The following is a 23,180-nucleotide window of genomic DNA, read 5'->3' on the forward strand; positions in this document are numbered from 1 at the left end:
CTCAAAGGAGGTTGTTTTAATTAAAAATCCATCCTTTGTTATCATTTACTGTACACCCTGGACTTAGAAGAGCTTTTTGCTTTTCCCAACTTATGCTTAATAATTATTACAAGCAGATGGCAGAAATAAGGCAAACTATAAAAAATTGCAAAGTCAATTGGAACCTTCTAACAAAGTTACAAAAAGATAACCTTACCCAATACTATCTCACAACAGGGAAAAAGAAACACTAGCATGTATCTACATCTTTTCCTCTGGAAGTAGAAGACTACAAATTTTGCCAAAAAAAAAAAAAGTCTGGAGAAAACTCTCTGATTTTTTTAACATGCTTCAAATCAGTCCTTCCCCACCCCCAAGGGAGGCAAATAACCTTAGGTCAACCCAGCAGTCAAACATCTACATACAAAAAAGCACAGTTATGGCTCCTCAAAATTAACATGTAATTGAACCATACAAAATGTATTCATGTTCCTTAAAAAGGAAAACATGAAACACTTGGTAATAGACATCGTGTAGATATTCACTGTTTCTCCCCATGTTCAGAGCTCCTTACAGAGCACCCCCATTGAATGCCAGTTAAATACTGGATCTCACATGCTCCACTCAACCATCACTCAATTCTGTTAAGTACAATCTCCACTGTGTAACTGTAAACAGCATATAGTAACCAAGACAATTAAAAATATGCTCAAGAATCACATGTACACAGTGCTGTGCTTTTAAAACACTTGGATTTTGTTTCATGGAGATTGTTTTCCTCTTTTAGAACTAACCTCCTTTTCCAATTTCTTCAAGAACTGCTTAACTGTAGAATCTTAACAAATCAAGCACTGGCAAATACATATTTAGCTCTGTTGCTGTTTTTCAAATAATGGAAGCCAACTATCACCCCAAAACAAAATCTTTAATATTATCTAATCAGCAAAATCACACAGTATTAATAATGACTGATTACCTCAAAGAAAAATACACATGTGATTTCATTTTAATATTAGCTAATTAGTAACTGAGTAATTTAATACAAAGGCCACCAAGAAATACTTTTCATTCAAACCACACAGCAAGACACCATAATTTTCAGTGTACTGAATAAACAGGGAGAAAGGAAAGTAACTAAAAACTTGAAAATTGCTGTGCCCAGTCTATGTAAAAGCCACTATGTCACATTCTCATCACTTCAAAGACTCTTGATTCTCCCAACAAATAAAAAACTATCAGTGATAGAAAATTATCAGTGATAGAACAGCCAAAAAGTGCTGGCCTCAGTGCAGTTGTCCCTGATAACTGTTGTCCATCCCCAGGAAAGCAGACAAAGCAGGAATGGCGCTGCTGTGCCACACCTGAGCAGGAGCTCCTGTTTCAGACACACTTCAGGACAGCACTCACAGCAAAACTGCACCATCTAGTGTCTGCTCAGCCCATGCACACGACGCATCTTTTCCCTGAATTCAAACAGTGCAAGGCAGATTTTTGGTGGAAGATTTGCAGATAAGCTTGGTAAGAAAAGAATTGGAATAAATCTAGCAAGTGTGAGAAAAACCGAAGCTCTCAAATGTAGTAAAGCTTTCAAATGCTATTACAGCAGCAGTACCGTTTTCTGCATAAAGATTAAACATTCACAATCAATCTAATTTAATAGGAAAATTACTATTTTCTGTATTACTTCACTGTATGGTGACAATCCCCCCCAAAAAACATAAAATGGCCAGCTAACACAGAATTTGCCTACTGAAAAATGCTCCAAAGGCTTGGAAGGATGAACAGTTAAGATGAACCTCATTCTTCTAAACTCATCAGGAAAGTACCTTTCTTCTGCAGAAAAAGCAGGTGGCTTCAGCTAAAAGTAGTACACTTAAGTGTGCCAGGAAAATGAAATCTAGAAGGACCTACTCCTCAAAGAAAACAAGATGGCTATTGAACAACAGAAGGCTGTAACAAAAAAATCTTCCAAACTTCCCAGAAGAAAATCTTTTGAAGTGCATTAATACCCTTCAGATAGGTGCAAAAAGTTAGTCAAGATTTGGACTACTTTAATCACTTCATTTTGCTCTTACAATGGACAGGATGCTGACTGAACTGTCATGGCCAGTTTGATGGGAAGTGTTCCTTGGTACAAACAAGCTGCTATGATTGTGCCAACACAACCTTACTGGAAAACCAAGGAAGTGTTAGAACTCCATCATTTCCACCAGACATCCTGAACCTGCACACATTGCATGCATTAGGATGATCCCTTCAGACAACAGTACTATTCTCCAACAGATTTCCAACTATATCTTCTAAAACTATTATAATTGAACAAATCACCTCCTGAACTCATTCAGAAAACCTTCACTTGCAGAAAAGACTTTACTGCATTTCAAGAATTCATTAATTATTTTCTCAGGTCTAAAACAACTTAACTATGCCTTCAACATATTTTTTTTCCCCCAGAAGTAACTAACATAGATCAGAAAGTAAGATGTTACATTTTCTTACCTTGGCTTATTCTGTGGCAATGCCTTTGCATCAACAGGAAACATTTTGGAAACAAAGACAATAACTGGGGCTGTTCCTTCACTACTGCACTTCATAAAAGCTGAAATAAAAAGCATAAAAGGAAGTTTTGGGTTTTTTCCCCAAAAGTGTGGACAAAACTATGGCCTTACACTAATTTTGTAGGCATTAGTGCTTATTTCCTATTTCAGTGGAAAATATGCTAAGGAAAAATCAATAGGAAAAAGTAGCAAATTTCCCCAGCCTAATCATTTGGTAACACTGCCTGTATTGCCAAGTGTGTTTCACAATAAAATGAGGAAAACTGCAAAAATAGAACTCTTGATAAAAAAAACATACATAATTAAACAAGTAGAGTTTATAGGCTGATTTAGATCACAATGAAAACCAGAGAGCAGCACAGGATTAAGACTGAACACTATTCACTCAGTACCTCAAAGTATTCTCCTTTCTTTCAAGCTAAAGGAGAAGTCCTGCATATGTCCAGATGCTCACAAAATCCTAACAACTTCACTGCAAGAACAGATATTCCTCAAAGCATGAGAGATTCATACAAAACTCATTCAGTACTTTGGAAATTCTCATAAAGTATTTTTTTCATTCACTTGAAACACATGAAATTCAAACTACGCAATACCACTCAAACCTTCCAACACAGAAACTGAATCATCTTCTCCTGCACTTCTCCCTTTTATCTGATATGAAAAGCCTACAGAGCAAAGGCAAACAGAAGCACAAGACTACTACTAAAAATTAGCAAGACACTCACTAAATGTGAAAGTACACTACTTGTTCATAACCAAGAGCAGTAAGATCCAAGTCTACAGGCAAATTTCTTCCAATTAACTTACACTAATACGGTGTTGAATATTGTCTGGAGAATACCAGGGTTTTAAATGTTCAATAAGGGATGAAAAGCCAGTTTTGTTACCCCTGGGAAACAATTCCTAACAGCCTATCAATCTGACATTCAGATCTCTTTTAATTGACATTTGATCGCTCATCCTCTTAGATTTCTTGAAACTCTCCTCAAAACACAATTAATACAATTAATAATTAATTACTAAAAGCTAATCAGTACACTTGCAAAAACTAAATGCAAACCACTACTGGCTAAAAATTAGTAATTTTAACACACAAGTTAGCAAAACATTCAATTCTCAATCACATAGTGACTTCTACTGTTTAGAATTAAAAACAAGTATTAACCTCATATCCTTGTAAAACCCCATTTCAGAGTCTTAGACTTTGTACCACCTGCAGGTTAAATTGTCTAAAACCCATGAATATACAAGATTGAAGAAAAATGCACATGACATGTCAATAACAAATATCAACTAAGCTACTGCAAGTGAAATATTTATAAATTCATGTACAGATTACACCACATCTTATGACCCAAAGACAAACAAAACCATCTGGACAGACACAATCTTCCTGTTAATGAAGGAACACCTACTCACCACTTTTCAGTTCCCGAGTTTCTGGTGGCAAAGAATCAAACGTTCTTGCTCCAACACACATCAGCTTTTCCACTCTCTCTGCCGGGATGTCAAGAGGACTGGGAATTTTATTACACACCATGGCTAAAAAACATTGTGTTAAGGATAAGTATTTCTACTTCTTTACTGAATGGAAATGACTGGAAGGCAAATGCTTTCAATGCTTCTTTACTTCAGCCCCATGCACTAACTGGTAGCAGCAATAGATCCAAAATCCAGCTCTGTTGTCACAGGGCATTCAGGTCCCTCTCAGGGCAACAATTTTTTGCCATTTATCAAGGGCAGAATGGAGAGTTAAAGAGGGATGGCCCAACCTAAGCACAACTGGGAAACTAAGAACAGCACAACTGGGGCAAGATCTAGAGAAGTAATTAGTATTTATACATCAATAATTTGTGCACATCTACCATAATATAATATGTATCACAGTATAAATGACAGGCACAGCAGACAAATAGCAAAGACTGGTTTTGGATTAAGGAATTTTATGCCTAAAATGTAACAACAGACATCTACAGAACTTCATGGACAGAAGACCTATACTATTATAAACAGGAGATTGGTTTCTACTTCAGGAAAACCACTAAAATTTGAATATAAACTACATAATGAAGGCGTATTGTCAAATTACCTCCAGTTTCATACTTAGTTTCCTAAAAATAAATGTGTGCAAAACCACAAAGTTGGCAGAAATGTAAAAATTATTGTAGATATGTAACTTGTAATGTTACAAGCAAAAAAATAGATTCAGCTAGCTTAGGCACAGACATAAAAAAAGACAACAAATTATACCAAATCACACATTGAAATATGTGAGCTCACTCTGAAGTCTGAGAACTGCCAATACAACAAAAAATAGTGTATTTTTTAAGGATACAAAGGACTGCATCAGATATTGGTAACCACTGGCTACAAATGGCATTAAGATGAACTTTCGGGTCTGCATGCCGTGACTCCCGTGCACCAATTCTCAATCCCAAAGAGGTAACTATCTTTTCTATTTTTTCTTTGTCTCTGTAAGGAAAAGAATAAATAGATTAAAAATCCAGAGAAGCAATATATAACCAATATCTATTATTCTTGAGTACTTAAAAAAATAAAAAATCACCAAAGCACATGGAAAGAGACGCCATGAAAACTTTATAGTTGTTCTCACCTTTTCATAACAGCCTCATATAGACTCCAAATGTTGTCCAGCACCAGCTGCACAAACAAAGGTTTCTTTCCTTTTGACTGGTAGAAGATAAAAACAGCTCATTATTAGCAATTCCTCACTTTTTCAATAGGCTTAAGACTGCACTTTTGACAAGGAGCATGTAAAACCTTTATTCAAAATCAAGAAGTCTGTCTTATAGCAATGGCCTAAGGCACAACATAAACATGAAATTAGAAGTGGAGGACAAAGGAGTCAATTTCAGAAAAAGAACCTGATAAATATAGCACATGACTACCTTGAGCCTCCTTATCAACCTTTTTATAATTATTAATCCTCACCTATGTAAACAGAAAAAAAAAATTACATGAAAATAGCGAAACTGCCTTCTCCTCCCTTAACTTCTAGTGGTGGAAATACTTAATGCTGAAGTGTAGTTTTCAGGCCAGGGTTTCAGTACAAGATTCAATGGCAATTCCCTAGGGCAAAAAAGTTTTTTTTTTTTAAATCTTAAATCCCAAGATAAGTGTGAATATCCTAAACCATTAGCTGAGGAAGAGCTCTTCATAGAGGACCCACTCTGTTTATTTCTACATTGTTAATCTTCCCTTCATGTCAATCTTCTTTCATTCTAGGCTGAAACCCTGAAACTGCAATGTTCCTTATTAGGTGAGCACTGTTGGATGAGATTTCCTCCATGCAGCACCTGAGTGGTCAATTTTAGAATGTTCTGTGCTCCAGGGGTTGTTGCAAGGCTGTCCCAGTGACTTTATATCTCCAGTAATACTGAGTCAACAGGCACTGAGGTCAAATTTCAGAATACACTATGAAGAAAAGGACTAGGAAAATAAAAAACTCCAAAATAAAACTCAGGTAATATTTTTGGCAACGTCCGTACCTGATCACCTTTCATTATCTTCTTTGCTTTTGTATTTAGATAATAATCTCCCCATAAAGTCTTCAGAAGTACTGCAGGCTTGATTCCAATCTTTTGGCTGTACAGTTTGGCAAAATGTTCAATTCTGAAAGCAAAGAAAATGCATCTTGATAGAAGTGTAATGTTTTTTAGAGCAATAGGTTGTGTGAAAATCACACAAAAATATCAAATCCTGGTTTTACTCCCACTTTTCCAATTGTCTTCACTTTAGTTCACATTGTTTAACACTTACACCTGCAAAAATATTTAGTCCTAACAGATCAAAAACATCAACAGCATTTGAATGGCTTTGTTTTGTTTCAAGTCAGCTTCAAGACTTTACTTCAAATAAACACTTGTGTACTATCCCCTCATCAAAAACTCAAAAGCATAATACAAACCTTATAAATACTTAAGTGATGACTCTCAAGTTTATTGTTTGAAAGACTTCCCATGACACATTTAACTATAGTCTGTGACCACAATAGTAGATGTTAGAAACTAAGCATTCTTCTGAGCCACACTTGAGCCATCAGATGGTAGAAGTTATTTTTAATTAACCACTTATGGAATTTCTTCTTGTTTGAATCATTACTTTAATAATGTAAACCCAAGAAAATCATATAAAACTGCAATGTCATAACTGTGTTGTAAAGCCAATTGTGCTGTTCAGTAGTCCCCATGAGTTAACAAAAGCAGCCTGCTTAGGCCCAGAGAGGGAGTCCTGAACATGTCATGGTTTCCTTGCTGAAAATGTTCAATGAGCAGTAATAGAAAATATTTCCACGTATTTTCTCCCTGTGCATGCAGAAACAAAAACACACACATACAACTGCAACAATCCTATTTACAGAACAGTGCTATTTGATAATCTTTTATTTGAACTTCAGAATTCTTAAGTTTTTACAGACCTAAAAGAGGACCTGCCCACGTCAGCAAGACAAAAGCTGCGAGTTCTGAACTAAGCCCAAAGAGATTTCTTTTCCAGAAAATACCCTAAACTCTTAATTCAGGGAGAACTTTCAAGATTCTTGTGCCAGGAGCTCCTGCATATATATTAATGGCATTTTTCAACATGTGAGGATTGTGAGAAAACCATATGGACTTACCACATTGGATAAGGCTGGCACTGCCTAACAAGTTAATTTTTTCTGCTAATACCTTCAGGAAAAGAATCCACAATCATGGAACAGCAGTCAAGATTTTCCATTGTGAAGAAAACGCTCCACTGATCTGTATTTCACCACATAGTACTGTAGCTGGCAGTCCAGAAGAACCTCTTTAAATTAAGAAAAAAGTTCCTTTTTGCCCCTCCATTGTATGATTTATCAGAACCAGGGCCAGACAGTTCATTGGAAGAAACAAAACAGTCTTGAAAGATAATTAAATTAAAACAGTCAATTTTATTTTCCCTTTCCTCTGACAATAACTGCTTGTGTTAAACAACAAACTACGCATAGCACCTTATTTAAGAGTCTGACTTAAAAACCCTGGAGATGATTTCCTTTAAGGGCTGTGCAATGCTCAAGACACTCCCTGGATCACGGAGCATATCCTTTTAATTACAGTTTCAGGCTGAAGACAACGCCTCCACCTCGTGGCCAGCAACAGAACACGGGCACTCCTCTCATGCCTGCTGCCCTCCAAACCAAGGGGTGTACCCTGAACCAGCTCCTGCCTGCAGCAGCCTCTGGCCTTGACTGTCACAGCCAATCCAATGGCAGCAATTAATAAAATATCTAGTTTACCAGGCTAGGCTGGACTCTACAGTGGGCTCAGAAGCTCCTGCGTAAGTAAAACAGGGATCCCTGTCACACAGATGGTTGGTTTATACACAGCTGCACATCAAAGAAAAAACTAAGAAACATCTTTAGAAACATGAAGCAACTGAAATACTTTAACAGCAGTAATCAACTAAAAAAAAATAAAGGTCAGTAATTAAATCCCAAACTTACCCAAAACCCCAGCCATCAATTGCACTGGCAAACACCACATTGCCATGTTCTGGTGAAAAATAGAGATGTGAATCATCAGTATCTTCCAATCCAGTACTCCAGTCATAAATTTGATCTCCTGGTGCTGTGTCTGAAACGCTTTCACTTTCTGTTTCTTTTTCAGCTCTTTCTTCTAACACTTTGGAGGTAAAAAGTGTTCCAGTGACTGCATTGATCTAGAGAAGGATATGTAAAAACACCCTCAGGTTTATTCACTCTTTCACAACCCTTGCAATTAAAATGTAATTTCCCCTCCCTCGAAAACATAAAAAGAGAGGTTTTGTTACCAAGATATCATGCCTATGATTCATTTGGCAATTTAAAACACACCTAATTCCACACATTTGAAGCCCACAGGAGTTTGAGATTAACATTTTGACATAAACACCATGCAGTTTCCAAGTCAAAGTCAGCCATACCAGGACTGAATCAGAGTATCACAAGTAACACACTTTGCCTCTCAGAACAAGGAATGGTGCAATAGGAACTTGCTTTTGCCAACAAAACAAACAACAGAGGGCAAAGAGAAACCAGGCAGGCAAGTGCTCCCAAGTGAGCTAGAGTGGAAAATAAAAAAAAGTCTGAGGGCAACTTAAACTACAATTTAAAAGATGAATCAACTTTATTCCTACATAATTCCATCAATATCAGGAGCAGTCTAACACTTGCCTACCTTAAGTAAGTTTAAGCAATTTAACAGAACAAAACATTCAGCATATTATTTCTGAAAGTGGAAGACTTTTCCTGATGATCCGTCCAGAGGCATTTACTACTCTTTTCTCCATCACAGGCATTCTGAATGAACCTCAAAACCAATCAGGAATAAGATGCGCCTCAATGTTAAAAATCAGACAAAATGTTATATAGTGCCACAAAATCTGTGCGTGAAAAACAAAATCTGCTGTGTGAAATGACACTAGAGCATGATACCTGCTCTAAGATGTTCTTAAGGTGCAGGTATGCCTCCTGAGGGGTGAGCTTCAGCTCCACAATCAAGCGGTCGATTTTGTTGATCACCAGGACTGGACGGATATTCTCCAGCCACGCCTGCCGCAGGACTGCCTGAGTCTGAGAAGGAAAGAGTTTAAAAAAAACCCGTTACAGAAATCCTGATACCGCAAAATAAAACATTAAAAAAATTAAAATGTCACTCTAAAATTTAATAAACATACAAAGGACAGGCTGACACTCACACCAGAAATCTGACTCCCACAGTGTTAGCTATTGAAGAGTTCTGCAGAATGGGGGAATTTTATGGCAAAAACACCCCTAATAACAAAACCCAAACTATTTAGACAAGTAAGCCATGAAAAAAAGCAAACTTATTTTGCATATTTTTTTCACTTTCAAAATCCTACAAGCCCATGTAAATGTGTGAAATTATCTCTCTTAAGACTTTTCTCTACCAAAATATTCCATTACCTGAAAAACTGCATATTCACTGTTTCAACCCTGCATCTCTACACCCACTCACCAGCACTGTTCAGTCTTCCAGCACAACTATGATTTTTACTACTCACTCTCATACCTCAACTGCATTGTCATTCATTAAAAGTTTTACAAAACGTCTTCAACAGGTTATCTTTTATTTCTATACAACCCACTTCTGACTTTATTTACTCCCCTCTTTTTCTATTTAATACCCTTTATTTCACCTGTGGACAGACTCCTTCAACAGCATCCACCACTATGATGCAACCATCACAGAGTCGGACAGCAGTAGATACTTCTGAAGAAAAATCCACGTGCCCTGGGGAGTCTATTAAATTAATCAGATACTCCTGATCACCTAGGATCAAACAATAAATTAATATTTCAGAACAATTCTTAAAAATATTTCTTCCAGCCACCCAGTTATACTTCTTAAGCTACTATTTTTTAATGTTCTGACACTAATTACACTAAAAAAACCCCTACCGCACAGTGTGACATCTCAACAAAGGAGTAAGACTGTACTAGAACTTCGGGTTTTTTGAAAGAAGACCTTGCCTTTAAGTGACATTCATTCAAGACTTAAGATCAAAACATAAGTATTTACATCTCAGATAAAAAGAGAAAGCAACTACTCTCATGGCCTTCACTCAGAGACATGATTGAAGATGTTTTTCCTGAGCCTGAGATGGAACTCAATTATTTTGGCTGACTGTTATGTGCATGCCTAAGCCTCTGCAGAATCATGGCCTAACACTGAGAAACACAAAAGTTGCACATAAAGATCACAACAGCAACAACGAAAAGACAGGGAAAATTAACGGAAATATATATTCAAATTTATACACGCCAGCATCAACAACTTACCTTTCACAAAGTGCAGTGAAATTGCACTAGATTTCATTGTTATTCCTCGGACCTGTTCATCTTCCCTACTGTCGAGATATCTCAGCTGAGTACAGAAACAAAAGAAGAGATGTTAAGTCTGTAGAAATATCTTCAAAATTTACTTATCAACTGTCAGTGTATGACTGCGAGAAAACAAGGTTTAGCAAGACTATAAATGGGATTTCCTTAATTATCAAGAATTTACAATCCCAGCATGTACACCCCAGAATTCTGTTAAAAATGACACTGTAACTCTACCTTTCCTGCCAAGCGGCTGGAGATTATTCCATTGCTAGATATAAGGCAATCAGCTAGAGTAGTTTTGCCTGAAAAGAAAAATAAATTACTTAAATGAATAAAAATTATGGCAAAAGATGCAACATATAGTATTCTAAGATAGCAACATTAATAAAGGCTATAAAACGCCACAGAAGTACAAATTAACTTAAAAGACCCCCCAAATCCAGTTATTCAGTTTCACCTCTTAGGGGTACACAAATTTATTTTTGAAGAGTGGATGCAAACTTACCCGTCATGACCAGAAAAGTAGCTGCAATAACAACCAGTACATCTGAACCTCTTTATAACATGCATTTAGACAAAATATTTCTGTTCTAAAAAAAGAGTTTATTATTTTCACTTACATCAAAATCTTATTCTATAAACCAAACACAGAAAAACATTATTGTACCTCACAAACATATACTTAATTCATATCAACATTCACCACCACAGAAGTAGAAAACCTTCAATTCCAACTATTTCAAATTATTATAGCGTGAGGCTCTCTCATCTGAAAGATAAGCTCCATTAGGCCAAGAAAAAGGTCCATAAAGCAGATTTACTTTTCTGAATCAAGTTTAAGACACTTTAAAGCTGAAACCTACCACTTTCGGAAACTGACCACGGAAATCTACTACTTTAGCACAGTGACCAAAACAGCTCCCCCTCACTCAAACACACACCAGTCTGCTCAGGAGCTCTCTGCAGCCACAACCACCTGCCTTACCGTGATCCACGTGCGCCAAAATGCAGATATTCCTGATGCCGGACGCCTTCTTCTGCAGGCCAACCATCTTCTCCACGCTGGTGAGCACCATGGCTGGCTGACTCTGGGAGCGGAGCAAAGTGTTTTAATGAGGAGTCAGCTTAGGCAAACGCTTTGGTCTTTAATCACGCGAACTGCCATTAGAGCTCCTCATGGCGGAAACCTGCCGCGACACGCGGAGCGCCTCAGGAACCCGAGAGCAGAGCCCACGGGCCGGGAATGCCCTTCGGACCGCGGGGCGGGAGCCGCCACGGCGCTTTCGGGCTGGGAGCGACCGCGGAGCCGCCCGGAGCGGCACACACCCCACTGTTCCCTCCCGGCTCCCTCCCGGCCCCGGTTCGCGTTCTCCCGCTGCCCCTCCGAGCGGGCACAGCCCCGCGGCCGCCCCGGGAGGGAGCAGAGCACAGGACAGGACAGGACAGCCCGGGGCACATGGCCGGGCCGGGGCCAGCCGCGCTGGCCAGGCCGCTCCGCGCCGGGCACACACACACACACACACACCTGCACCCGCTGCGCTCCCGGAAAGCCGCCGGGCTCCGCTGCGGTCCCGCCCCGTGACGCCGGACGGAAGCCGGGCCGGGCCCGCCGGGCGCCGCCGTTGCCTCGCGCCGCAGCGTCCCTGGTAACCGGCCGGGGCGGCCGAGCGGGCCGGGCATGGAGCCGCGCTGCATCTGCGAGATCTGCTCCTGCGGGTGAGTCAGGCGGGCAGGCACGGAGCGAGCAGCGCCGCCCTCCCTCGGCACACTGCCCGCCGCGCCGAGCCGGTGCCAGCTCCGGGCTGCGAGGGGTAGGCAGGCTCTGCACGGGGATCTGGACAGCCCGGAGCCGTGGAATGAGGCGGTGGTAGGAGGTTCAGCAAGGCCGAGGGTCGCGTCCTGCCCTTGGGTCACAGCAAGCCCACACAGCGCTCCAGGCTGGGACAGAGGGGCTGGAAAGTGCCCGTCGGGAAAGGAGCTGGGGTGCTGGTCAAGAGCAGCCGGACATGAGCCTGGGGTGACGAGAATGCCCATGGCAGCTGGCCTGGGTCAGGAGCTGTGCAGCCAGCAGGCCTGCCAGTGGTCATCCCCTGCGCTCGGCACTGGTGAGGCCACAGCTCCATTTCTTCCCTGTCTGCTTTAAAAAAAATCACAAAAATCATCACCCTAAGATTCAAAGATTCAGTCAATACACAAAAAAAACCCAAAAAACCAACAAACATAACAACACCACACAAGAATAAGATCACATCATCATAGGATCACAGAGGTGTGCTCAATGTTTTTTGGAAGTACAGGGCAAACCCTGTGGTTGCAAAGTGCACCATGACCCACAATTTCCATCTCAAGGTCTGCAGAGCAGCACCCTGCTATGAGTTTCTGTGGGAAGTCTGTCCATCAGCCACATTTTTTCATCTTTAGACAGAGATGTGAAGCAGGCACTGAGTAAAGCCACTCATGTTCTTTTTGGCCAACACTGTGCTGAATTTTGCCCCATAAGTTTGTTTCAAAAGTCCCTAGATTAATGGAGAGTTGGAGCACATTGTTTTCATGACGAGATAACAAATCTGGCTCTGGCTCAAGTAGAAAGATGGTGAGATAACACAATGAGACAGCACAAAATGAGGTTCAACTCAACCCAAAACTCTCAACCCAAAAACCCACTTCAATAATACTAATAATTTAATTAAACATGCATAAAGCTTGTGGCTTAAATTAAACCTCACTGAAGTTTTTACAGTCAATAAAATCCGCAGCCATTATTGGTTTAGGCAGCACATTGTGTTTGCTGCAGTGTATAGTGTTTCTGTTTCCAGGGGAAGGCTGGTTGGTCACTTGGCAGTGTTACCTGGACATTGGAATGCATGCACAGCTTAGCAGAGACTTCAAAGCAGCTAGAAATATCTAATGTCTTGTAGACATTATCATTCAGCTATTTGCAGGAAGTTTTACAGAGGTATAATTACTGCTTAATTCCAAATAATAAAATAGAAGGAAACAATCTTCCCTATCTATTAACAGAATTAAAAAAAAAACACTGGAAAAGCTTACAAATACAGGGGAGGAAAGGCAGTAAGACAGAACTTCATTCTGCTGTCTCAAATGCAGGATGTTGAATCTGGCTTGCAAAGAAGAATAAAGCCTGTGTGGTAGATGAACTTTCTGCACTCAGGAATAGTATTTGTCTGCTGTAAAAGACAATCACAGCATACAAAAGCATAGAAATTCTTATGAGACACAAAAATAAACTACTGCTTTATCTTCTTCTCATTCTGTCACTCTCCCCCAACTTATTGCCCTTTTGTTACCACCATCATAAAAATCTATATTCCTGAATAAATGTAAGTTAAAAGGAAGGATTTCTCTAAAAGATGGGTTACTTAAGCCATCATACTGCCCACATGTAAATACAAACAAACCCACTAAAAACTACCTGATTTTCTGTCAACAACAGGAAAGTAGACAGCTCTCAAAAATAGTGTCCATCCATCATTTCTTCCAGACCACAGAGTGTGTGCACTGGCAAAAAATTTAAAAAACAAACAAAGAAAACCCCTTTGATCTGTGTTTTTGGAGGGACATTAAGTTTTCTATTTTGATAAATATTAAGCTTTTCTCATTAGTCTAGTTCTCTTGGTAGAACATGCTTTGAGATAAAATTTCAAGGGTCTTGCAAAAAACACATGCATGTAAACCAGGCCTTAAATAAGTGAAATTCACCAGCATTCTAAAATAATCAGAACAAGAGCACTTGGCACAAGAGAGACGATGTATTGTCACTTTTATTTAGCTGAGATTCTATTCAGACCTTATGCAAGACACAAGATAGTCTCCCACAGGGAAGGGAAAGAATAATAATCCATCAAAGCAAGTGCCAGTCAGTCATGGGAAAAGGCATTTTCTCACCAAATTCATCTGAATTATCAGTAACTCTGGGGTTGAAATTAAGATAAATATGAGGAAGAAGTTAAAAATAATCAGTGTCCCAAGGAGTTCTGGCCAAACTCTAAGCAACATATTCCATTTATCAGAGCTGTAGTCTGTCTTATCTGATGATTGTGATGCCTTATATAATTAGTTTTGTAGAATTATTATCTAAATGAAAAATTTTAGTTTAACAATTGGACAACATTTAAATTTGACAACATCCTAAAGCAGATTTATCAGTTAACCAAACAAAAAAGGAAAAAAACCACTAATCTCTTCTCCAAGTCAAATTCAGAAGGTCATTTTACATTACCTTTCAGGCCAACTCAAAGTGCTTTCACAACACAGAGTAGGATGTAAGAGCTTCCTCAACAGTCTCATCTGAGTCCAAGTAATTTTGTGCACAGTTAGAGTGTGTTCAGAATTATTTTATATACTAGAAATTAGTGGTTTGAAGGACATTTTTGGGTCAGCAATGAATTCTAATAAAACTGCAAACATCTCTTTCCTTGAGGAGATAAGACTAGATTGCTTTCACCTCTGTGTTGAATCTACCAAGAGATACAGGCTCACTCTGCAGTAATTATTTTTCCAGTATCTATTCCAGTTTGTAGCATGTCCATTCAGCCATTCATGGGATATACTCACAACATTGCTTACAAAATATTCAGAATAAAGTCCTTAGAGAATGGTGACACCAGAACACAGGAGGTATTTTGTTTGGTGGTTGGTCTTCTGGACCAGTTTATGGCAAACTGAAGATTATCAAAGTGAAGCTTTTGCAGATGAATAGTGTTTGTTTCCAACTCCTTTGAACTGTATGCCAAAAAATATGTGAAGAACATTATAACTTGATAATCTATATTTCAACCAGCTTTCAAACCATCCACTCAATGTCTTTTGTTTCTGCTTAGCTGTTATTTTTAGCTGCTACGAGACACAGCATATGCTGTTTGTACTTTCTGAAAAAGAGCATTACTGAGGTGGAAACTGAATTTCATGACAAATGTAATGACAGGCAAACAGTGTAGTGAGAAATAGCACACACGTACCTCCTTGTTTTCCTACCTTTGCTGTTCTTTCCCTCTTCTTCCTTTTTCCTTTTCCTGCCATGTTTTGAAAGGCCTCTCAATTCTTACTTGATTTGATTGAAAAGGAGTAAACACCTGAGGCTTTGAAAGGATCTGGATGCTTAGACAGGCCTACTTCATTTCTCATTTTTTGAACTACTGAGCTGGCAAACTCAGGCAGCACAAACTAATACCAGCTCTAGGACCTCCAGTCTCCAAGAACTTCTTTCAGTGTTTTTCTTTCATTTTGATTTTTTCATTTTCCCAGCAGTAATCCTTCATGTCTGTTTCTGTATTCTATTTTACCTTGCTTTAATTTATTGTTTTCCTTTTTGGTGTTCAGTGCTAGCTAAAATTCTCTGCAGACCTTTGAAATATTCCTTCTGTATCTAGCTTCCTGAAACGTGAAATTATTTGTATGTACTAAGAGCTGTACACTTTTACCCTTCTTGGGTTTTAGATATTTTTGCTTTTCATGTACAGAATTTAACAGTAAATTTTATTTGAAAAATTATTTATTGTTTTTTTCATTTGCATTACAAGTTGTAAGACGTAAGTAGAAGTAGGATCTGTCATTAAATATTTCCTTGAGGTCAGCCACAAATGTGCATTATGCAAATTAGAATGAATATAAAAAGATTTTCAAAACAATAACAACATGTAAATTTTAATTTCATGGATCATTTACACAAAACAACCAGGTATAAGTAATAAATTGTCATTATATACCTCCCAACACCTTTTTGCACGATGGTGTCATTGACAGAGGCATCAACGAGAAGCAGGTGTAATTGAAATAAACCCTATAAAGAAAAAGAGATGTCATTACTTCTAACTAAACATGGGTTTTGGATAGAGAATTTAGTCAGTCCTTGGAGAAAAAAAAAAGGTTGAAAAGTCATAAATGGCCTGCAGAGCACTAGAAGTGCAGATGAGATTTCACACCACTAAAATTTTCATCAAAAAGTGTTAATCAATAGTGGTGAAAATAGGTGAGATGTAGAGAAATAAAAGACAAATGAGAAGGTAATACAGTAAAAAGAGACAATATGAGACAAGAAATGAAGCATAATTAGTTACTTTTACAAATAAAACTAGTAATACCAATAAAGATTATAGAAAAGAAGAAAGTGCATCTTGGTGGTAGCATCAATTAGAGGACTGAGATCAATTCTATCCATCCTTTGTATTCTGTACCAAGGACAAACTCCCAGCTGATTCTGCTTTTATTACTGTATTAGTATACAGCACTCTGGGACTTGTGCCATCAGCACAATATTTTGTGGTTTTATCACTCAGAAAAGATTTTAAACAAAAACTACTGACATTGTTCAATCTTCCCCATTTGTTATTCATTCCCAGTAGACAGAGTGTGGGTTTTCCTCTTAATGAAACTCCTCCAAATTCTCTGCTCTGCTGTGTTTGACCCAGACGCCATCGCTGCTACCACGAGCCCACAAAGATTTATTATGATGGAGTGCAGCCGTGCAAGAAATCTGAGTATCTGGAGAACTATGCTGGCTATGGCAACATCTGCCCTCCCGAGAGCTTCAAGCCAAAACCAGGGATCCAAGACAATCGGGCCAGAATGGAGGGGATCTCAACATTCAAGTAAATATTTTGAAACAATGTCTTTTATAATTAACTCTGTAAAGCTTTTCATTCTTGCTTTTTTAAGGGGGGGGTTGAACATTGTATTGCAGTCTTCTCAAAATGCAGTCATTGCATCCTTAGCACTTTTTGCGTATTTAAAGTATAAATGTTGAGTATAGAAATACAGTTATTGCAAAAAAGTCATAAAAAATAGCAAAGCATGCATATAAGATGATTAGCATTCTTTACAGCTGCCTTTAACGTGTAAAGATAATCTAAAATATTTGTATTTGTTTAAGCCTGTTAGGAAATTTAGGTCTTATGGAAAAGCTGGAAAGCTGGGGAACTTTCTGTTATACATATGTAGCATCTAAGATAGAGGGAAAATGAAATCTTAAGAAAAAGGAACAGGGATTTTTTAATTTTTTTTTTAAATTCAGAGTTGTAAATTGTTAGTTTCAAGAAAGCAAACTGTAAAGGGGTTCAGTGCATTTGTCCTGTCTGTGCACAGACTCTGACGTTAAGCTTACAAAATTAAAGGGCATCCTTCAAAGAATTAGAAAAAGGTATTACCCATTCACTGTTAATGATGTAATGATGTGACAGGGGCATCAATGTTTACTTTTTCCATTATTGTTGTTTTTCTTTTAAGCTATGAGGGCATCAGGTGAAACTTCTTTATTTAATTAAAAAAAAAAAAAAAAAAAAGGAGACATAAATGGAAAGGGCAAATGCTATTCTGCCAGATTGGTCATGTATTTGTATGGACCATTTAAACACCCACATATGTAATATGCACCCTTTTAATGTAATTTGCCCATACAAAAACAGTGAAATGCTGTTTCTGATTATAGTTCATTCTCCTCATGCAATTAGTAAATGCTACCACTGGTAGTAATTTGAGCTTTGCTCTGCTTCTGCTTTCTGATCATTTCTTTGCAAAATTAAACTTTGTAAGTCTCCTTTCAGATACTTTCAATAATATTGTTAAACTGTGAATGAGACTCAGTGTTGAAAAACTTACTTCACCATCTACCTCTGAGCAAAGGCTCTATCATGCATCAGAGACCCTGGGTGTTTATGTACTGTGGTTTTCTCTCCTCTGCTATCCCTCCAACATAGGGTGTCTAATTGCTTTCTCAGAGTAAACATTTTATTATTTTTCCATATAGTGGACAAATTACAAAAGGTGCTTCATAAGGAAAGAAAGGATTTTTTTAACCAGTGTTTTCTTTTCCCCCATCCAGATCTGATTATTTACCACATGAAGTGAAGACACGGTCTCAGCCACAAGTAGAATATAGACCAAAGTCAGGGCAGATTGACCTGGGAACCATATACCAGAGAGATTACAGTCCTCATAAAATAGGACCAGTGACATTAGTAAGGCCCATACAGAAGCTACACACTTCAGGAGCAAAATTGGATACCATACCAACCTATCGAGGTAATAATATATGCCACCTACAGAAAGAGAACTAATCAAGATGAAGGTAGTATTCTGAATTACCTATATGAGAAACTGGATTTGATGGCTTGAGACAGAGTAAAACATACTAGAAACCAGGTGATGATGCTTTAAAACATTCATCACTCTGGTTGTTCAGAGGTGACATTTATTCGTTCTAAACAAAAACCCTTCTCTGAGATTTTCTTGGCTGGAAGGAAATTCTAACATACACTTGGTCAGGCTATCTCAGGCAAAAGTAGATGGAAATTAAGGTGCCATGTATCTTTCAGGCAGTTTTAGTTCACAACTTATTTTTGCATTGAGTAGGTCAAAAGTGTAGCTTAGGCTTCTGCTTGTGTATGGTACAGCTTACATAAACATCGTTTATGTCTTGATACAAATTATTCTACTACAATGGTCAGCACAAAGGCTGAATATTTTAAGTAATATGGAAGATATTTTATGTAAAACTTGTATAGGGCTATTTTCTGGATAGTTTCTGTTGAGAAAATAGTCAAAATAGGGCATCAGGTACAATTTTTGGGTTCTTTTTTTATCACACATAATAGTAGAAGACAGTTTTGTCAGATCACAAACATACAGATAAAATTATCATTTTCACTTACATCCATTTTCTCTGTTTTGCAAGTTTTAGTACCAGAAGAATTTGTCTTCATTTTAAAGGAGTGCTCTTAAGTAATATCACCTGTATGGTGGAATTTCCTTTTTGCCTTACAGATGACTATAGGGTATTGAAAGGTGAAAGAACAGAATCCTTTAAGGTGGAGCATCCATACAAGCCACCTTCAGAGAGGTTTGGAAATCCTTCTACATTTCAAGATGACTACATTCCTAGGCAACCCAATCCCCCCAAAAGCTTTAAACCTTGTGAAACCAAGCTGCCAGAGGGGGCTTTCGACAGTAACACCACACAGCGCACTGCCTACGTTGTTCATGACTTGGGGCCCTTGTTCATAAGGCCAAGAGCAGAGTACAAGCCAAGCGATCAACCCTTCCAAAACCTCACAACTAACAGGACAGATTTTAAAGGGACACCCGGGGAACAAGCAAAAAGCTTCAAGCCTGAAAGTAGAAACCTTTGTACTGATCCTTTTAAAGGAACCACAGAATTCCAGGATCGTTATCAGCCATGGCTGGTCACCCCACCTGAGTTCCGCAAGCCAAGAGAGTATGTTCCACCCACAGATAAGATGGATCTTAACTCCTCAAACCGCCTTGATTACATTTCACACAAGGTTCCTCCTGTAGGCCCCATAAGACCACCTCCTGCACAAAGAATCCTTGGTCCTTTTCATGGGAAGACAACTACACGAGAAGACTTTCAACCCTGGAATGTCTGCCGGCAAGGGAATCTTAAGAAAGAAGAGCAAATTCCAAAACCCACAGGAAAGGTTTCTGGTTTAACTACATTCAGATCTCATTACATACCACATAAGATCAATCCACCTCAAAGTTTCAAACCTCTACCTGCTGTACCCACTGCAGCTCCTTTTAAAGATGAAACTTTGTATCGCACTGAATATACTCCAAAGAAGGCAGATGTCTGCCCAGGACAGCAGCCAGATGCTCTGGGTTATGTCTATGTGAACACAGATCCTCAGGGTCACAAATTCTACCGCGAGGCAACTCCGGGATGCTGCGGGTCAGATTGTAATCCCACTCCAAATGAAGTAGCTGGGGTGTCATAACACTTACATGCACTATTTCAAGCACCTTGGTAAGATAATTGGAAACCAACTTGTTCATTTTTTCTTTAAATAACACTGAAAGCAAAATGAATAATGTAAATTTTGCTTTTAGAAGTTTGAAGAAAACCAAAGCCAAACCAAAGTTTATTACTAGACTAATAAAGATTTGCCAAACGCTGAAGGAACACTACTCCCTACATGGCATCTGTCCTTTCTCTAATTGTGTATTCTAGATTCCTTGACTCCCCAGATTTCATTATGCTCCATCTCAAGCATATTTATCACATATTTGAGATTTTTTAGCACTCTCAATTCTTTGATATTTTCTGTAATCAAATGATTGTATTTGTGAAATAGCAAGTGTCTTTTGATGATAACGTATTTCACACAGTAAGCAAATAATGCAATCTATAATAATCTAAGAAATCAGTAATGATCTCAGTAATCTGGTAAAATGTTTTTCTTTACATTTTACTGCCCAAATCACAAGATAGCATGCCATGACACCTAGACATTTTTAAAAAACCTGGTTTTAGCTTTAGTCATCACTACTTTAACTTCATTCAGTTCTGACATGAGTATAAAGGTCCCACTGTAATTTCTGGTGATAACTAGTAAGTGATGACCTCTCTTTTTTTCTGTACACATAGCTGAAACCATTCAGCCACCAAAAGCAGGTCATTAGATTCTATTTCCTTATTTCCCTGATTGTGTTTTTTCAGACTTACTTCCAAAGGAAACAAAACCAATGCACTTTGAAGCAGAGAGAATCAGGCTCAAAAAGTTAATATCTGCTGTAGTTTGATCCTGCTAACTGATTTTTAAAGCTAAACAGCTGGTTATCACTGCCAGAGTTCACTGCTGAGGCAGTCTGAAGGGGAAAAGGGCAGGAAACTATACAGGTGTAAGTAGAGATAAACTCAGGTAAAAAAAGAAATATCAGCTGAGATGCAGAAGTCTGTATACAGCCTGGCTACTGAAGTCTGTCTGCTCTCCAAAGATTTGCTTGCTCTAAATGAAGAGAAACCAAAGCTTTTAGAGAAATTTTATATGAAGATGTTATGCTTCTGTATGAAATATTGAGTACTACCTCTATGTATCTTTAGCTGATTTTGAGAAATCTAGATGAACCAATTTCAGTTTTGTTACATTCATGATTTAAGCAAGTGCCAAATAATAGTTCTATGATTAACTGTATTGTAATGTTCTATCATACTACTCCAGTATGATGTTTTTCTCAGTATTGCATATCCTGTACCCATTGGTGTAGAACGGTATTTGGGTTCTGAAAAATCATGTGGCTGTACTTCATAAACTGAGTCACTTAAAAAAATAGGGCTAAGATCAATGATGGGAACATTTTTAAAGCAGGAATTTGGTCATATGAAAGCAAGAAAGCTGAACTGAGCACATCAGCTGTGCACACAAGCACTGCATGAGAGACAGCCAGACATTATTAGAGCATCAGTCACTTTAGACAACTTTTGTCTTTGTAATGTGTTTTTGTATTATCACTTACTCTGGTAATGGCATGGCAATCAGTTTTACTTTTCTGTTTGAAAATTATTCACCTTCCTCAGATTGTGAATGAACAAGGACAGTGTAAATCTGTGAGTCCTAAAAGCAGGGCAGGAAAAAGTCCAAATGATCATCATGTTTTTGTACCACAGAAGAAAAAAGACAAACATCCTTTTGAATCATTCTCTGTCATGCCACAACTGGGGAAACTAAGTCAAAGCTTTGTACAGTCACACCTACCCAGGTCCATATCCTATAGACAGTCCTGGTACCCCTTGAGCAGTTTACAGAAGCTCCCACTGTCCTGCAGCTCCCCTTTCTAGGGAGGGAGAAATGCAATCTGAATCCATGAAGTTACGTGTGCCTGCATGTTCTGCTCAAAATGGCTCTTCTGCTGGCTCTGTGAGTGAGCCCAGATGCCTTTTTTTTAAATTTTCACAGCTGTTTTTTCAGTTCTGAAGTCACTTCCCTCCCTTAAGTTATGGAAAGTCATTTGCTGCCACCTACCAGCACAGTACAAACATTTTGAGAGGAAGGGAAGTGGAGGGCATGTTCAGATACATTTAACAGTTCCTCTGCAGATGTGTTTGGAGACTTTTTTAGGGTGGAGGGGCATATTCCCTTTCATTTTGTCCTTAATGTTTTCCCCTAAGTTTAATAGGGAAAGAGAGAAGCCTTTATTACTTCACAATTGAAAAAGCCTCAACACACTGATTGTGCTTCCAGAAAAAGCATCAAATGATATTATAAACCTTCAGACACTATTCAATACTTGACGTCAACCTTCTCATAAGCAACAAATCACTGAAATGCAGACCAAATGAAGAGACAGCTGGAAAACTAATATTTTTCCAAAATAACAGCTGTTAAAAAAGCATTTTATGATGTCATGCTAAACCAGGATGTAAAAGCAGAAAGGTTATTCATGGATTCAGTTGCTATTCTGAGAGTGCTTTCCATGCACTCTGCCATCCAGCAGCAGGCTCCACAGCACTGCTGTACAGAGCCTTTGCTTTTTTTAGACTCCACAAAAGGAATGCAAATGGAAAATTAAACCTTTGCCAGTATTGCCATCTAGGACAACTCTAAAACACCACCATTACATTGCTAGACATTTCTATTTAATAAAAAATTTTTACAGCTTTTATTGTTCATACTAGTTCTTAGACTCTTCTTTCTAAAGACTATTTACGTATATTGGATATTCTGAAACAACTTCTTTTTCATGGAGCTATTCCCATCACTCATGAAATATAAAACATGGAGCTGTTCTGTCTGATCTAAATGAACTCTGCTTGCTGAAGGCCCAGCAAAGAAATGCAATTTTATTCCACCTTTTACAGAATCCTGATTCTAGATTTCAGTGAATCAGAACTGACTTACTTGGATTTTGGCAAACTACCTTCCCACTTTTTCAGTCAGGTTACATCTGTGTTGTCTCTTAATAGAAGTGCAAAGCAGACTGCAGTGAAGCTCACAATGTGTCCGATAGACTGTTAAAAATGAGAA

General features: G+C 38.4%; 2 protein-coding genes across 2 annotated transcripts in view; one reads left to right on the plus strand and one right to left on the minus strand.

Annotated features, from left to right (window-relative positions):
• EFL1 (elongation factor like GTPase 1) overlaps positions 1–12,058 on the minus strand; it is a 62,241-nt gene extending 50,183 nt beyond the window's left edge. The window contains exons 1-12 of the mRNA XM_085070496.1: positions 11,930–12,058; positions 11,390–11,492; positions 10,639–10,706; positions 10,360–10,444; positions 9,717–9,850; positions 8,992–9,129; positions 8,023–8,237; positions 6,050–6,173; positions 5,155–5,231; positions 4,876–5,012; positions 3,960–4,082; positions 2,479–2,578 (exon numbers count right to left, since the gene is read on the minus strand). Coding sequence (XP_084926622.1) covers positions 2,479–2,578; positions 3,960–4,082; positions 4,876–5,012; positions 5,155–5,231; positions 6,050–6,173; positions 8,023–8,237; positions 8,992–9,129; positions 9,717–9,850; positions 10,360–10,444; positions 10,639–10,706; positions 11,390–11,480 — 1,292 coding nt within the window. The 5' untranslated portion in view covers positions 11,481–11,492; positions 11,930–12,058. The remainder of the gene's footprint in view (positions 1–2,478; positions 2,579–3,959; positions 4,083–4,875; positions 5,013–5,154; positions 5,232–6,049; positions 6,174–8,022; positions 8,238–8,991; positions 9,130–9,716; positions 9,851–10,359; positions 10,445–10,638; positions 10,707–11,389; positions 11,493–11,929) is intronic.
• SAXO2 (stabilizer of axonemal microtubules 2) lies at positions 11,980–21,049 on the plus strand. Its single transcript, XM_085070501.1, has 4 exons — positions 11,980–12,120; positions 16,833–17,012; positions 18,242–18,441; positions 19,183–21,049. Exons 1-4 carry the CDS (start codon positions 12,083–12,085, stop codon positions 20,151–20,153), a joined length of 1,389 nt encoding a protein of 462 aa, XP_084926627.1. The 5' UTR covers positions 11,980–12,082; the 3' UTR covers positions 20,154–21,049.
• The last annotated feature ends 2,131 nt before the right edge of the window (positions 21,050–23,180 follow it).

This window comes from Lichenostomus cassidix, chromosome 10, assembly GCF_008360975.1.
Source record: "Lichenostomus cassidix isolate B80296 chromosome 10, HeHo_3.0, whole genome shotgun sequence".
Taxonomy (NCBI): domain Eukaryota; kingdom Metazoa; phylum Chordata; class Aves; order Passeriformes; family Meliphagidae; genus Lichenostomus; species Lichenostomus cassidix.

Bases quoted from the DNA above. Each gene is read 5' to 3' on its own strand.
- SAXO2 (XM_085070501.1), top strand. From the start codon at position 12,083: ATGGAGCCGCGCTGCATCTGCGAGATCTGCTCCTGCGG. The intron at 12,121-16,832 runs GTGAGTCAGGCG...TGTTTGACCCAG, and splicing joins TGCGAGATCTGCTCCTGCGG to ACGCCATCGCTGCTACCACG. The intron at 17,013-18,241 runs GTAAATATTTTG...TCCCCCATCCAG, and splicing joins GAGGGGATCTCAACATTCAA to ATCTGATTATTTACCACATG.